The 17,469-nt window shown below is 36.7% G+C and overlaps 1 protein-coding gene across 2 annotated transcripts in view; it reads left to right on the top strand.

The window, feature by feature from the left end:
* UBR2 (ubiquitin protein ligase E3 component n-recognin 2) overlaps positions 1-16,903 on the top strand; it is a 60,034-nt gene extending 43,131 nt beyond the window's left edge. For both annotated transcript variants that reach the window (XM_055725645.1, XM_055725646.1), the window contains exons 32-47: positions 339-500; positions 865-962; positions 1,182-1,254; positions 2,125-2,273; positions 2,490-2,545; positions 2,970-3,066; positions 5,010-5,077; positions 5,562-5,697; positions 6,336-6,426; positions 6,981-7,111; positions 8,850-8,958; positions 10,923-10,979; positions 12,514-12,591; positions 12,888-13,058; positions 13,701-13,802; positions 14,582-16,903. In XM_055725645.1, the coding sequence (XP_055581620.1) occupies positions 339-500; positions 865-962; positions 1,182-1,254; positions 2,125-2,273; positions 2,490-2,545; positions 2,970-3,066; positions 5,010-5,077; positions 5,562-5,697; positions 6,336-6,426; positions 6,981-7,111; positions 8,850-8,958; positions 10,923-10,979; positions 12,514-12,591; positions 12,888-13,058; positions 13,701-13,802; positions 14,582-14,723 (1,720 nt within the window). In that variant the 3' untranslated portion in view covers positions 14,724-16,903. The remainder of the gene's footprint in view (positions 1-338; positions 501-864; positions 963-1,181; positions 1,255-2,124; positions 2,274-2,489; positions 2,546-2,969; positions 3,067-5,009; positions 5,078-5,561; positions 5,698-6,335; positions 6,427-6,980; positions 7,112-8,849; positions 8,959-10,922; positions 10,980-12,513; positions 12,592-12,887; positions 13,059-13,700; positions 13,803-14,581) is intronic.
* Positions 16,904-17,469: the final 566 nt, after the last annotated feature.

Raw genomic sequence — 17,469 nt, 5'->3', positions numbered from 1 at the left:
CCTCCCTTAACATTTTATGTGAAACTAAAGAATATTTTTTTTAATCCTTTAACTTCCTCTATACCTCTTTTCCTAAACGGAAGTTGCTACAGCTCAGACTTAACCACGTTTTTAATAGCTCAGTCAACTTCAGCACTTTGGGGGATTTTGGCTGCCAAAAACTGGGGACAGCCTGCAGTTAGTAATACTTTCAATCGGAGGGTAGAGCTTTTTCCTTCAGATCATTCTCTGATGTATATCCGGGAAAAGGCAAAATGGTGTTTTCAGGAGAACTGATGAATTTGTATGTTAAACAGTGCTTTAATAATTTGCTGCTAATATCTTGCTCTTTCCTAAAGGTATTTTGATGCTGTCCAAGCAAAAGAGCAGCGAAGACAACAAAGATTACGAGTACACACAAGTTATGATGTAGAAAATGGTGAATTCCTTTGCCCACTTTGTGAATGCTTAAGCAACACCGTTATTCCTCTGCTTCCTCCACCGAGAGTTTTGTTTAACAGGTCTGTTTGCTTTGTAAATGTTCTCAGTAAATGTAAAAACCAAAATCCCCAACAAACCACACCCCAAAAACCCCTTTCAAAATGTTTATTATCTTCTTTTTTGATAATCTCAAATGGATTGCCCATCTGCATATTTTCATTTGTGGACCTTCCTTGGTTATTGTATAGTACGAAATTTAGAGTGTGAAAGGGCAGTAAAGTGTAGGACCTGCAGGAAAAGAACTGAACATAGAGGAATATATGGACAGCAGAGAAAGAGCATATTGAGAAATGGAAGTACATGGAATGCCAATGAAATACGAATTCTGTATATAGTTTGTTTGTAACTAATGTATGTATTTTGTTTACATATATTTTTGGACAGGTTAGACTTTTCAGGACAACCAAACTTAACTCAGTGGATCAAAACAATATCCCAGCAAATAAAAGCGCTGTATTTACTTCGAGATGAAGACTGTGCAAGTAAGTCTGAAGAAATGTGTAAATTTGTATGTGAAAATGTTATAATATTAATAGAAAAGACCAACTGTTTTGGTTCTGCCACAGTGGAGTTGAGAGATGGTGGCAAAAGCGGTGAGAACAGCTTGGAATTTCAGTTTCTGGTGATGCGTTCCTGCACCTTTTTATAATACAAAAATTATGTATTGGTGAATAATCAGTGTTCTGTTCTTGTTTGTACAGACAATTCTGGTAATTTGGAAAAAATGGATCAGCTGCAATTACTGGAAGGATTTAGACCAGATTTCAAACCGAAGTATGTATTTACATCTTCATAAATCATTAAAAATTCATCAATAAATAATAACGTGAAAATAGAATGTGACTTCTGTGCTATAAGGTCGCAACAATTAAGACAAATACATAAATTTTCCTTTAATTAGAAAAGTTGATCCTATTTTTATGGTACCATTGAAGTCCAACCCACAAGTAGTAAATAATGCAGTAGAATTTCAGAGGTGGATGTGGTAAGTGGATGTGCAGAGTTGTATAAATTGTATAAAATTTTATAATTGTAAAATTGTATAAAGTTGTATAAATGTGCTGCAGTTGTATAAATTTTGACATCAGGATTAAGCTTTGTTTCCCTATTACTTGTAACTGTGTGAAGGGTTCATCATTGTAACTCAGCACTACAAGTAAGACATGAAGAAAGGCTATGAAATAGAGAGTATGCTGATGTGTAATTTCAGCTATTACAGCGGGCTTATATTTGAGTCTATCCTTTCTCCATTGAGGAGAAAGTAATAAAATTCATTACATGGTACAGACATTTGTCTGCCAGCTGCACACAAGAATGCAAGACGCCTGTCCCAGCTGATGACAGGTTTTTTCTGTCAGTCACACACATTTCTTTTAATTTAGCCTTAACTATATTATCTTTGAAGACTGGATATTCTTAACACTAAGAAATGTGATTGGTTCCTGTCAACTACTCAAAAAATAATTGGGAGTGTATCTGTCACAGAAAAGAGGTTACAGAATACCAGATTCAAAGAAAGATTCTGAAGTTCTCAAATTTTAAGAAACCAGGTGTTCAGCTGTTGGGGTGAATGCTCACCATTAAAAGTAGTATGCTGCCAGTGGAGAAAATAATGAATTAGTGATACTGTTTTCTTTGTTTCAGGAACCCTTATTCTGAGAGCATAAAAGAAATGTTGACAACTTTTGGTACAGCTACGTACAAAGTAGGATTGAAGGTTCATCCAAATGAAGAAGATCCACGTGTACCTATAATGTGCTGGGGAAGCTGTGCTTACACGATACAGACTATAGGTACTAATGTATTCATTTTCATGGAGTCATAGAATTGTTTAGGTTGGAGAAGCCCTTTTAAGGTTAACTGTTAACTTAGCACTGCCAAGTCCACAACTAAACTGTGTCCCTCAGTGGCACATCTACACGTCTTTGCGCATTTGTATGTGCATTTCAGAATTCAGTTAAATTCACAGCATTGAAATATTTTGGGGGGGTTGTTTTTTTTTTTTCCAGAACGAATTTTAGCTGATGAAGATAAACCGTTATTTGGTCATTTACCTTGTCGACAGGTAAGGATGAAGTAGCAGTTTCTCTCTGAATCAATGGAAAAAGAGGGAATTATGCTTTAATGCAGAATATCTAAATACTAAGTTATGATTATCTGATAGTTTTATTTGTTGGATCCCACAGTTTAGTCAATTAGTATCTAATTATTAACCTATTGAAAAATCAAATCTAGCAAAACTATTACTTTTTTTTTTCCTATAAATGCATATTTTAGTAAGGCCAGGGTTTCTTATGGTAACAGTCAAGAATACCAAAGGTAACTCCTATATTTGCATAAACATAAACATCTGTCATAATGTAGACACTCAAACTGCTCCCATAAACTACAGCTGAGGAGCCTAAAAAGAATGCTGTAAGTCAAAAGACCTTTTCATATTGAGGAATTTTGTTAACTGTGGCAGTGTCTCTTTTTCTTTGTTTTTAAAGGATGACTGCCTTACATCATTAACAAGATTTGCAGCAGCTCACTGGACAGTTTCATCTCTTTCAGCAGTACAGGGTCACTTTTGTACTCTCTTAGCATGTAAGTCACCACCTTATGCTGTTTTTTTTCAAAGATACAGATACAGAAAAATGCTTACAGGAAGATAGTTAGTCTTGATTACGAGAGTATTGTTTTATGTACTGGTTTTAAGTAATAGACCAAGAGCCTGTATTTTCCCATCTGTACCTATACGTATTTTGTCATAACTGTGGGGAAAAAAAGGTGTTTCTTTTGATCTGCAGTTCTAAGATACATTTCAAGAGAACCACGCATATTTTGCTCCAGAGGAGTTCTGTTGACTCTTCCCAGCATTTATATTACTGCTTTGAGAAAGATACCTAGAGCAAAGGAGAAGGAAGCATGGTCCTTCACAGAAGAAAAACGATAGGCTGGAACCTCAAAAAGGAGGAAATGTAACAATATAGTTTTGAAAGGAAATAGGGTCTTTGCAGAGGACTGTAATATATCTTCAAACTTCCCTGTCTTTGAAAACTAGGATTTGTGGTAAGACAGGACTTACTATGTAATGTCATGTATTAGTTGAGAATTTTAATGAGATCAGCCAAAATGTTCCAAGTGTAAAACATTTGTAGATATAGGTGAGAATTCTGAAGTTCAGCGTAATACAGTAATTATCCATGAGAGGACTATTTTGAAAGGATACTATAAAATGGAATAATTTTAAATTTAGTCAGTAGAGACAGGAAACTCTCAAAGTGAATTAATATACTGAAATTACTGGTAAATCGATACTGCCTACTTCAGCAAACAGTTGGGAGCTTTATGGGGAGGAACTTGGTTGGCAGTTTGTAGCAGTAATGATTGAGCCATTCTCTGTGTGAAGCAGAAAAGCAAATGTTGCTAGCTTGTTTGACTGGAAATTTGTAGTATATGGTGTTATGCATGGTTTGGGTTTTCTTGAAAACTTGAGTCCGTGTTTCTTTCACACTTTTGGGTTGTGTTCTGTGGCTATACGGTTACAAAAGTAAAAGCAGTTGAAATATGAGTGCTGGTGAAATGTTTGCTAATAGAAATAGCTTCAAAATGTCACAGATCTTCAGCTGTTAATTTTTGGCCAGCAAGGCAGTCTTCAGCTGAAGTATTTTTAAATTGTTATGATGAGGCTATTTTTTACTGTAGTAGTGTTTTTAAACTTGGCAGCTTAAGTGCTTGTAGCTACATTGTAAAATTATTCTTACAGCTGCAGTTGAAACTTTTATGGTAAATCAGATTTTACTGCTTGGAGTAAAGAAGTTTGCAACTGTTCATTGATTGTTATTTTAAATGTTATTAAATTTTCAAGACACTTTGTTTGCTTTAGATGGAGGTACTTGAAATTTATTAAGTGTGAACTTCTGTTGTCAGCTGGAGTGCGTTGGTTAATACTTTGTGGTTACTGTGAATATGAACACTTCAGAGATGGAGAGACCAATACCTAGTTTTTTTAGAGATCAAAAAAAATGGATTCAAGACTCTTCAGCAATGTATTTTTGAGTTTGTAAGGCAGATGACTTACATGAGGCAAATTTAGTGAACCTTCTGAAGTTAACCTCTGCAATTTGTTTTCCTCTGAACAGTTGTGCAACAGTCAACAATTAGTGTTTCTGTTTAGTCACTAGTGTTTGAGCTTTTTCTGGGTCAGAGCTTGAGATACTGTCTCATTTCATCTCCCCCTGGAAACCTAAGCAATGAAAGTCAGTCACTGTCAGGGTAGTGAATGGCAGCACTTACTCTGTTAGTGTTACTTTGAGCTCGTTTCATTTCAAAACAGTATAGTCAAGTAGGCAAGAGTCTTTTCCAATAATGTTGAACAACTGTTGAATTCACACCTTTCTGGCCAAAACAGGTACATTTGTATTTTAAGTACTTTTAAGCATATAAACCAAGGAGATGGCTCTCATTTTGTAACTGAAGTACATTTAAAATCTTTTCATATATAAATGTTCAACTAATAAATTTATTTTTCTCTCTGAAATACTCAGCACTGGTGCCTAATGAAAAAAATGGAAATCTTCCTTGCATACTTGATATTGACATGTTTCATTTATTGGTAAGTATTCCATAATATGTATTAATAATGTTTTGATCCAGTAGGCACTGTGTAAAAAACTTAATTGGAAAGTGTCTCTTTACTCTGGGTAAGGAGCCTTTCAGAATGTTTGGGTTTTTATTATTTTTTCACTACCTAATACAACTTAAAAGACTCTTTTTGTTTCAAGTGTCCTTATCTATAAATAGTTAAAATGAGGTGGAATGTATATTCTTTGGATGTTAAAAAACCCAAACTAAAACCAACCCCTCCCCAGCAAACCACAGACAAGAAATGGAAAAAATAAACCTCACCCAAACAAACAGACCCCCAAACCACCCTGATAGTTAATCATTGATCCCTTAAATAATGGCTGGCTAATTAACCTCAGAATTAGCCTTATAAGGTATGCTGCCTTAAAAGGGTATAGTTGCAGCATGAGCATAGAAAATGGAAAGATTCAAAAAGAAAGGGAATATACCAACTTTCTTATTTTCTTTTACAGGTAAGCTTGGTGCTTTCTTTCCCTGCCATACATTGTCAGGATTTTTCAGGGATTAGTCTCTGCACTGGAGATCTTCACCTGTTTCATCTTGTCACAATGGCACACATAATACAGATTTTACTTACCTCACCAACAGGTAATGCCACTTTCTTTCAACTTTTATTGAAGTAATTCCTCAAATCTGTACATGGAAAACACCAAGGTGCTATTGGTAAATGTATGCAGTTTACAGTTGTAAAATAAAATCATTGGTGCTTTCTCTTTCAGCCTGTAGAGAATACTGATAAATTGTGCTCATGAATATTCAGGTTTTAGCTTTTATTGCTTAAACACTAGAGGGTTTTTTGGAGCACAGCTAGCCGTGAATCCTAGCTTTCCAGCTAATAGAGCAGTGCCTGGAAGTGTTTATTGCAGAGACTTGGCTTGGGCATTGTATGATGTGTAAGCTGCAGTTATTGAGGTTAGGAATCAACGTGTCTCCTGGCCAGAGGAACTGGATAAGGTGTAGTGTGCCAAAAGCGAAGAATTCTAAGCAAGTATTTTAAGAAAGCCAACCAATTGAACGAGTAAACCAGCACCTCACTGGAATTGACAATAGCATAAATTTACCATGTAAGATATGCAGCAGAAAACTTCTTCCCAGTATGCCATATTGTAGTACAGTGGAATGTTTCACTTAGTTTTGGCCTTTTTCTCAAAACTTAAAAAAATACATTCTTGCTGTATAAACATGTATATATGAAGTAACTTGCTTATTATTTCTTTTTTCTTCAGAAGAGAATGGCATGGATCAAGAAAACAGTAACAGTGAAGAGGAAGCAGCTGTGCTTACACTGTATAAATATCTTTGCCAGTGTACAGGAAGGTAAAAGTGCAATCTTTTGATAAAATTGCAGAGTATTTTCTCCCTTCTGGACTCAACATTAACTACTGACAGAGTTCTATATACTAATGCTATCAAAGATGAGACTTCTAACTTGGGAACCCTTGTGTCTTGTTTCTTATCCGCTAGATATCTTTATCCACTTGTCTACTAGATTCAATTTTTGAGTAACTATTCCTGTAAATTCCTTTGTGCTCATAAAGGTACCTGCTCAGGAAGATTATGCTCTGGGACATTTTTTTTTTTTTCATTAGTTTGTAGATATGTAAAATCTGCAATTGGCGGTGTCCGAGTACAGAAAACTTGTTAGGATCTGAAATTTCTGTGCAAAATTTTCCTTTGTTTACTGTCACCATCCCAGTTGGTTACATTTTTATGAGTCTATTTTTTTGTTTTTCTTGGAGTTAACTTTGAAATAAACACTTTGCATAACACTAGTTTCAACTGAAGTCATAATATAATACAAAATATGACTGAAGACCTACTAAATATAGTTCTGAAACTGAAATTTTGTTTTATTGTTGTGTTCTCTTAAGTGCCTTGAAAGAAATTACCTCAGGCTGGCACCTGTGGAGGAATCTAAAAGCTGGAATCATGCCTTTCCTGCGATGTTCTGCTTTGTTTTTCCATTACTTAAATGGAGTCCCAGCACCCTCAGAAATTCAAGGTACTGGCTGCTTTGTGTTAAGTCAGCTTTTCAAGATACAAATATTTATGGACAAAATAAATCACATTTAAATATCTCCTTTGAAGAAGCTGATGCAATGAATGTGGGCTTGTTACCAGTGCAGAACCATATCTCCATAATGAAAATTTTGGGAAAAAATAATTTCACTTTTAGTAACGTGTTTTTAATATAGAGTCAAATGCCATTCTAGATTGTTTAAAACAGAAATTGATGCTCTTCTGTTAAAAAGTGAAATTTTGATTATTTCAAATCTCCTATTGATTACTGTTTTCACGTGAGACCTGCTTTTGCTCGCACTGATCTCATTCAAATCAGCGTCTGCTGGGAATTAGTATCTCTCATAACTATAAATACACTGTGCTACGTTACACCCCAGTAATGGATGTCAGTAACATTTTTCTGTCCTCCTCTTATGGGATATGTAGGGATAGAACGTAAATCTGAAGATGTTGATAGTAAGTAGGTCCACACTGCTTCAGGACTCCCATGTTTAAAACGAAGTCTGATACTTGGTGCCGAGATGATATGAGAACAGTGGTTGTCTCTTGTCATGGGTGTCTTCATGGTTTGGTACTTGTAGAATGTTTCCTTGACAAATAGTGTTTAAAATGTAGATTTTTCTTTTTTCCCCCTCCCCCCCCCCCTTCCATTTAACAGTCACAATACTTAAGCGTTTGGGCCAAAAGAAAAGAAACCTTTTTCCTGAACTTTGATTTTCTATAGTGAGGTTTTCCAAGTTCACGGTCTGGACCAGTAGTGACCACTTGAGTTCTTTGTTTCCAATACTCTAAAGATGAGCTACAAATGTGTACTTCCAGACAGTAAGTCCATGGGTCTTTATAGAGTCAGTTGTAGGAAAGGGGAAGAGGAAGGCTTTACTTCACCTTCTTTTACAATCCTCAAGTTCCAGGTGCATACATGGCCCTGCAGGTCCCTGCCACCGATGGATGTCCTGACAGTGGCCATGGTACTGGGTGTTCAGCTTTCCCTTCCCATTCCCTCACCACCCACTGATCCCACAACGGGCCTGTATTGCTCTTCTCTGGTGTTTTACTGGGGATTGTGAAACAGCATTCCCTTGGTCATGAGAAGGAAGTGAGCACAGGTTTTATTGTAATGCTCTTCACTCTTTATTCAGGAGCAAAAGAGGCCGTGCCATGGAAGAGGTACTGGTACTCTTTGTCCTGAAAGCTGGGAGAGCAGAGGCCCACGGAGTCAAACCAATAGACTAGTATAAATATGGTAATCTGGTGGTTGTGTCCTACATATTTTAGCAGAGTTTAAAATTGCAGGTATTTGCAATTTTTGTATTTCTGAGGCTGTGGTACGCTGCCTGTCGCTGACCACCTGTCTGGGGTTTTGGCACAGATTCCAAGGAGCACAAAGCAGCCATTTAATGGATGACATTAAAACAATCACATACCAATTTGTAAAGGCCATTGAACTCTCTGTTATGGTTCTTACACGACTAGGCTTGAACTGTGCTTGGGGGGACGTTTGAGGAAAGTTGCTTTTCATTACTGGCAGCTTTTCAACATAGCTGCCTGCTGCCTTTACTAGCACTTTCATACTTTGTACCAAATCTTCGGTGTGAGGGAATACAGTTAAAAAATAGAAGGGATAGCTTTTTATATTTAGAGCTAAATTTCATTTATTGTAGATAATATCATTTTAAAACATCTAATTACGAGAATTGCACTTTTTTTTTTTCCAACAGTAAGTGGAACAAACCAGTTTGAACATTTATGTAGCTATCTTTCCTTGCCAAACAACCTCACTTGCCTTTTTCAAGAAAATAGTGAGATTCTGAACACATTAATAGAAAGGTAAGTTGTTGTGGTTTTATGCTTCGTTTAAATATGGAATCATAGAGTGGTTTGAGTTGGAAGGGACTTTAAAGACCATCTAGTTCCAACCCCCCTGCCATAGGCAGGGACACTTTCCACTAGCCAGGTTGCTCAGAGCCCCGTCCAACCTGGCCCTGAACATTTCCAGGGATGGGGCATCCACAATTTCTCTGGGCAACCTGTTACATTGCTTTACCACTCTCACAGTTCAATATCTAATCTAAATCTACTCTCTTTAAGTTTAAAGCCATCCCCCCTTGTCCTGTCGTGACATGCCCTTGTACAAAGTCCCTCTCCAGCTTTCCTGCAGGCCCCTTTAGGCACTGTCAGACTGCTGTAAGGTCTCCTCAGAGCCCTCTCTTCTCCAGGCTGAACAACCTCAACTCTCTCAGCCTGTCTTCAGAGAAGAGGTGCTCCAGCCCTCTGGTCATCTTTGTTGCCCCACTCTGGACTTGCTCTAACAGGTCTATGTCTTTATGTTGGGGGCTCCAGAGCTGAACACAGTATATTCCAGGTGGAGTCTTATGAGAGCAGAGTAGAGGGGGAGAATCGCATCCCTCAACCTGCTGGCCACGCTTCTTTTGATGCAGCTCACAAGCTGCACAGGCCCACCTCTCACGCCTGTCAAGGTCCCTCTCTGGATGGCATCCCTTCCCTTCAGCGTATCGACCACACCACACAGCTTGGTGTCACTGGCAAACTTGCTGAGGGTGTGCTCAGTCCCACTGCCCATGTCGCTGACAAAGGTGTTGAACAGCACCGATCCCAGTATGGACCCCTGAGGATTGCCACTCATCAGCAGTCTCCACTTGGGCATCGAGCTGTTGACTGCAACTCTTTGACTATCCAGCCAATTCCTTATCCACTGTCTCCAGTTTAGAGACAAGGATGTTGTACGGGGCAGTGTCAGAAGCTTTGCACAAGTCCAGGTAGATGATGTCCGTTGCTCTTCCCTCACCCGTCACTGCTGTAACCCTGTCGTGGAAGGCCACCAGATTTGTCAGACATGACTTGCCCTTAGTGAAGCCGTGCTGGCTGTCACCAATCACCTCCTTATTTTCCACGTGCTTTAGCATAGTTTCCAGGAGGGTCTACTTCATGATCTTGCCAGGCACAGAGGTGAGGCTGACTGGCCTGTGGTTTCCTGGGTCGTCTTTATATCCCTTTTCAAAAATGGGGGTTATGTTTCCCCTTTTCTAGTCGGTGCGTACTTCACTGAACTGCCACAGTTTCTCACATATGATTGATAGCGGCTTAGCCACTTTCAGGGCCCATGGACGCATCTTATCAGGGCCCATGGACCTGTGCACCTTCAAGTGCCATAGATGGTCTCAGACCTGATCTTCTCCTATAGCACGTGGTTCTTTCTTCTCCCAGTCTCTGCCTTTGCCTTCTGTAACTTAGACGGTATGGCTGGAGCACTTGCCCATGAAGACTAAGGCAAAAAAGTCACTGAGTACCTCAGCCTTCTTCATGTCCCGGGTAGCCAGTCTCCCATTTCCTTCTGGAGAGAGCCCATGTTTTCCCCAGTGTTCCTTTTATTGCTGTAGAAGCTTTTCTTGTTGCCCTTGACGTCCCTGGCCAGATTTAATTCTATCAGGGCTTTAGCTTTCCTAACCTGATCCCTGGCTGCTTGGACAGTTTCTCTGTATTCCTCCCAGGCTACCTGGTCTTGCTTCCACCCTCTGTAGGCTTCCTTTTTGTGTATAAATGGAATAAAGAATCCTGCACCTAGATAGTAATACAAGTATTCTCCCAGGAGTGCATATATGGAAGTGAATCATAGACTTTTAAAAGCATTTGTGAAAGAAGTGTTTTGGAAGAAATCATTGTGGTTGTAGAGATTATTGAATAGATGTACTGTGGATTTTTTACTTATTTGCTTTTGAAAACTATCATCCATTGATGTTAAAAGCCTATTTTTTTTTTCTTCTTTCTTGTAGCTGGTGCAGTAACAATGAAGTGAAAAGATACCTGGAAGGCAAGAGAAATGCTATCAGGTAAACATGGAGAAATTTTAAGCAGAGAAAGGAGAGACACTTTAATGTTGTAGTTTTCTCCAAATACTTCTTCTAAAGGATGTTTATAATACCATAGTTTCAGTTCTGCTTTATTGAATGACAAAGATATTAGGGAACAAGCAAAGAGACCTTGGGAATTTTGTAAGAGAAGTGAAATACTGCTTAAATTGGTAGAGTTTTGAAGGCAAAGTTAAATAGTATAGTTTTATTTAGGCTGATCTGCAGAAATCAGAGGCCATAACATTTCTTCTCATGTTTCCTATAGTAGATTTGTACCTTCTGATTCAAAAGATACGCTGTTGCTAGAAGACATATATAATCTGTGTTTAAAAATGCCAGGCATTGAAGAGCTTTTTAAATTATCTTTTTAAAGAATCCAAATTCTTCAGTGAAAACAACACTCAAGTCAGTTGCTAAAAAGAAAATTTGTTTTTCATACATTTCTACTATACTAAGCAATTATTTTTAATTCAAAATGCATTTAATATGTAGTGGGCGTGGAAAAGTATTTGGGGTGTTTTTCTTTATGAAGGGTGGGTAAAAATAGTAGTTATGAATTATCCAGATAATTATAAATTAATACAAGGTTCAAAGTGCTGTTGTTAAAAACATCTCTGCATTTTAATCTCTCATGCTGAATACATAAAGTCAATCTTTCAGTGTTGTGCAGACAACAAGGCTAAGTGACAAAAATAAGAATTTGTCACTTCATCTGTTAAACAGGGTATTAACAGAATTTCATATACAGAAAGAATATTCTGATTGCATAGTTGATTTCCTGTTATATGTGATTGTTGGGTTTTTTCCATGTGTTCCTTCTGCTGATTCTTAACTGCTCTTCCCAAGATTATGTCTATTTTGACAGTGATTTTTTTCTCTCAGTATTTTATTATACATTGCCTCTGTTACAAACTTAATATTTGCATTTCACAGTCTTAATTTGTATTATTCCTAGAGTTGAAGATTATTAAACTGTAGTGTATGTATAGCATCTGCCAAAAAAATTAATTTTTAACTGTTATTTCTAAAGATAAAAGTATTTGCTATCGAATAGGTCCTTTTCATTGCATGAGTATTTCATCCTCTTCAGGATACAAGTTCTTTGAACCTGAGAGTCAGAATATTTTCTATTAATTATTAGTGACAAAAGGAAAACACAAAGCAAACTGATAAGGTAGCAGAACAAATATCCAGTTAAATCTGAAATAACCTCATCATGAGATTTTGCTAAAAGCATGCATATGACATGAATTTTTCTGACTTTCTGCCTGTGCATTTTCTCAAATCCATAAAAATATGATTAAGAAACCTGGAGGCGGTATAGTTGAGAGGTGTGGGTTCCTTTTTCATGTGCTATCATTTTACTCTATGAATCACAGAGAAGAGGAAAACTTTTAAAAATTTAATTATTCACAGATGCTGTTTAGATGAGTAAGGAAAACATGAATGAGTTTGAAATAACTGTGTATTATTCGTTGGAATATGAGTGTCTAATTTGATTGCTTTATTCTAGCTATGCAAGAGAATCCAACAAATTAATAGACCTTCCGGACGACTACAGCTGCCTCATTAACCAAGCATCCAATTTCTCGTAAGTTGTATGCAGTTACAGTGAGGACCACTAAAGTAGTCTCTTTTTGATGACCTGGGAAACCTGTAACCTGAAAGCCTTTGGGAGTTGTTTATAGAATCATGAAGTTAATGGCACATAATTGACAGTCGTCTCTTCAAGCAAAGCTGCTGTGTATTTCAGTGAAATAGAAATTGCAAGGATCTGTATAACTGTTAACTGTATAAATGTTCCAAAGTAGTTCTGAATCTTTTTACCATCTAGAGTTGATACATACAATGGATTTATTTTTTTTTCCCCCCTCTGCCTAACAAAAGGTGTCCAAAATCAGGTGGTGATAAAAGCAGAGCCCCAACATTGTGCCTTGTGTGTGGGACCATGCTATGTTCTCAGAGCTACTGTTGTCAAACTGAATTAGAAGGAGAAGATGTTGGAGCCTGTACTGCACATACGTACACTTGTGGTTCGGGAGTGGGCATATTCCTTAGGTAAGGAACTGAACACCTGTACTTCTGTCGCTAGATTAGGTGGTGTGTGTAGACATGAAATGAATGGTTATAGCAGTGAGCTTGCAGGGGTGGTTTGTTAGTAACAGGATTGCCTAGAAACTAGAGTATTCCTCTTCCTTTGGTATAAGGTTCAGAGGTTGTTTCTTTGAAGACAAAGTGTCATAGGGAATCTGAGTTTTAATTTGTTTTCTCTGTGCATTTATTTCCACTCAAATACTACAAAACAATAAAGGTAAATATCTTGACTTTGCTGCTGCTGCTGAAAACATGAGAATTCATTTTAGTAGTCTTCCTGCGTACAAGGAAAGGTTAGAATAATGTCCATTTTTCACTTTGGCAAGGATTAGTGAGAAGTGAAATTGTTTTATTTTCTTACCATGCTTGTGTGTAGTATTCTACACAGACTGCAGATAATATGACATGAAACTACATTGTTTTTAACTGCTACGAAGAAGTTATAACAGGAAGAGAATAAGATCTTCAGTTAAAAAAAAAGTCCTTCAAAAATCTGTACATGCAATTTATACAAAATGAAAGTAGGTGAGAGTTGGAAAAGCTGTGTCTATGAAACTATTCACCTAAAAAATAAAAACCTAAAATCTTCCTTGTGTTTCTCTCTAGAGTACGAGAATGTCAGGTGCTATTTTTAGCTGGGAAAACAAAGGGCTGCTTTTATCCTCCTCCTTATCTTGATGACTATGGAGAGACAGACCAGGGACTCAGGTAAATATTTAAAAATACATCTTTTAAAGACAGGAATTTGAAAACTGTCTGGTTTGTAAAATATGCTTTCTACATTATCTTTTTATTTTAATTATATAGGGAATGTTATATTTTGACATTGGTGCTGCGTCTTAATACCTTCAGACATTTTAATACTAATATGGGGGTTTACGTTAAAAATATTTAATGGAAGATCTTTCCCACGTTACAAACATTTGTCTTGAGGTGTAAAAACTTGAATTTTTTTAACATCTGAGAAGTTGCTTAGAAACTGAAGCTGAAAATTTTATTTGTATATAGTACATTTTTTTTGTATGTGTGTTAATTTAATACCAAGTGGAAATACTATGAGAGTATTTTATTTAATATCAGTTCTTTGTGTTAACTCCTACCTCTGCTTCCCGTGAGAATAATTTGGGAACTTCATATTGTTAATGCTTGCTACTTCTGAAACTGGTCAAAACCATAGAATATGAACTTGTTCAGCATGGAAAGATTGCTGGAAACCTGCGTTCATACTTCGGTGGGGTGTCCATAAGATTCCCAAAGGCTGGAGGGAACCATTGAGCAGTAATAAGGGTGGGGAACCATGCAAGGTAGCACTCCGGTTTACTAATGCAAATTTCTGTTGATTGGTTCTGATAAGGGAATGAAGTTAAAGGGCTATCTAAATATATTACTATTTTGAAGGGTTATCTAATACTTAATATGTCATGCCTTAGTGTTTGTGTTTAGTTGCAGTGTTTTATCATTCCTGATAAGTATTATCTCCTTTTCAGACGTGGGAATCCCTTACATCTGTGCAAAGAACGATTTAAAAAGATTCAAAAACTCTGGCAGCAGCACAGTATCACGGAGGAAATTGGACATGCACAAGAAGCGAATCAAACACTAGTTGGCATTGATTGGCAGCATTTATAGTGGTTATCTGCTGAAGACTGGAACTTTATTAAGGTTTTTGTAACTCAGTAAGCTTTTCAAAAGAGGGATTAGGAAAAAAGCCTGAGGGGGGAAAAAACCCCACAAACCTAGTCCTGTTATTTAATCTTTGTTTTACAATGTATTTCATAAAGATACCAAGTTAACATTAATCAAGTAAACTTCTTTCTATGTAAGCAAGTTTGATTAGTCATATAATTTGCACTGTGCTTCCTTCACAGAAAAGTCTTGGGTTATAAACCTGGGCAAATGAACTTGAGTTTCTGATAAAAAAAAAAAAAAGAATGACTCTTTTTGGAAGTCTGACTATGATTTTTCTTATAAACTGCAAGAGAAAAAGACTGCTGAAACAGAAACTAGATAGAGCACAATTACGGATTGTGTTTTGCCCCTTGCTAGTAATCTGAGCCGTTTTATTTATTATTCTGCATTTTAATACTTAAGCTGTGTGTACATGCAATGGAATGAAGTAAGGAAGCAAATAATGTAGCAAATGGGTGTTTCTGTCTGCATCAGTGGATAATTCACTCTTTCACTTGGTGTTACCTAAAACAAGTTTGTCATTTGTACTCTTGCAGCTTTCTTGCTTCCGGTTGTTTTTTAACTAAAAAAAACCTAACACTAGCTTTACAAGTAAAATAATTTAATTTAAAGCTTTTTCCAGAGCATTGCACTTGTTTAGAATTACGTAGTTTGTAATTTGAATTTAGCTGGGAAACCCTTTCACTTTCACTTATGTGATTGGTTATTGGTATTCAAGGGTTGACATTGTGTCTTTAGAAGATATTTTAAGACAACAACAATATGTAAAATGTCACAAAAGCTAATTCTGTGTTAATTTGCAGAAGCGCAGAGGATGTTTTCTTCATTTTTGTTAACAGTCAACTTTTAAGGTGCAAATCCTATCTCCTTTTTGTTGCAGACAAAATGAATGGTTTCCTCTGGCTTTGAAGGGCCACAATCACACTGCCCACATTTTTGCATTAATTTTTAATTTTTTTTTCTGTTGTCCCATCAAGTATATTTACTTTTTGGCTTGATTTAAAGCTCTGTAAAGATGTTTGCATATAGTATATTTTATAAATATATTCTATAACTGCGCAGATTTGCACTTGATATGAGGGTGCCTGAAGGCAGTGAGTTTTCTAGTTGTATGTACTTAGACCGCCAAGGTGTCTCTAAAAAGTGACATTATGCTTACTGATTTAAAATAAAATCAATTACCTTTATCTCTTCTATCTTCTGACAAATTAGTAAAATCTTTAATTTATGTAGTTCTGTTTCCTTAATAATCTGTGGTTCTTTTGATTAAGTCTTGCTTTCTGACTACGTCTTCAGCCCAGATGAGCAATCCTTTTACTGTCTGCTGTGTCTTCAGTTACACTTGGTCTGACTGAATTGTTTCTATTTTTACAGATTTAATGCTTCAGATAAATTTTGTATATTCATGGTGTACAGGACAATTTTTCAAACATTCAGTAACAGTATTGAGTGAAGATGTGAAGTATGAAATAAAGAAACTTGGCCAATGCTGATTTCCTTTTCTTAAAAGCAGTACAGGCTACTCATGTCTGAATTACCTGTTGTAGATTGAATCATTTATAATCTTGCTGTCACTTTTTACAGAGAGACATGCAGAAGTTGCAGGAAAAAATGACATTAATGTTTCATCTCTGCCTTCCCCTACTTAGCTGGTTGATACATCAACAGTTTTCTGTGCATGGTACTTAGAAATGACACTTTTTTTGGTGACATTACTGTTCCTTTGCAGTCTTGCTTCTTAAGCTGTGTGCCATGGTTTCAAATAATGTGTAACTGCATTGAAAAACTCCTTTCCTGTAAGCATAATATTAAAAAGGTAATTGATGATACTGACAGATTTCTCTGTGCAAAGCAAAATATTGACAGCAAGAAGGATTTTTTTTTTTTTCTTCCCTCTGGGGTGATTCTCAGAGACTGTGAGGTTGAATAGGTTGGTAATGTTATAACCACAAATAATTGCAAAGTACACAGTTTATCATTTTTTGCAATTTAGTCATTCTTTATTGAAGACTTCTATTTTCTGATTTGTTTTGCATGTATTTATATTAATGTAGAAATATTTATAACATTGTTTCAGTATCAGGGAAATACTATCTGTAATAAATTGGCTATAACTTTAATATTTATGGATTATGTGTGCAATCTAGAATGCGTTATATGTATGAGAAGAGAAAAAAACCCCATCAACAAAAAAAACATAAAATCCCCAAACCTGAAACCGTCATAACGGAATACAAAGGTTGAAAGTATCAGGTAAATGCTTTTGGTGTTGACATTCAAGAAGCACTTTTTAAACATTCTTAGAATTTTGCTGATCTTGTTCCTTCAAGTGTGTCACCTTGTTAATCACAAACTAACAGAAATACCTGGATGTGCAACATCTGCAGTTTCCCAGCTACAACTGTAAGATGATTATATTATTAGTGTCATTTGCTTCAGTCAGCTAAACCTTTCTTGACCTATACCAATCTTCTTGTTAAAGGATTGTAAATTTTATAAAGGGCTGAGGGCTGAGGTTCACATCAGTAATGTTTTTTACTCTGTTCTACTTCAGGATAACACTTTGTACTCCCCCCCAGTCTGCCATAAGAGGTTCTTTCTTACTGTGATGGATGAAGTACATAACAGAGATAAACAGCTGATGCCTTCTGACTTGTGCCAAGAGCCAGTGCTCCCCACAGCTCTC

Source organism: Falco cherrug, chromosome 13 (genome assembly GCF_023634085.1).
Source record: "Falco cherrug isolate bFalChe1 chromosome 13, bFalChe1.pri, whole genome shotgun sequence".
In the NCBI taxonomy this organism is placed as follows: Eukaryota; Metazoa; Chordata; class Aves; order Falconiformes; family Falconidae; genus Falco; species Falco cherrug.
Note: the sequence above shows the minus strand (reverse complement) of the source record. Positions and strands in the feature narration are given on the sequence as shown.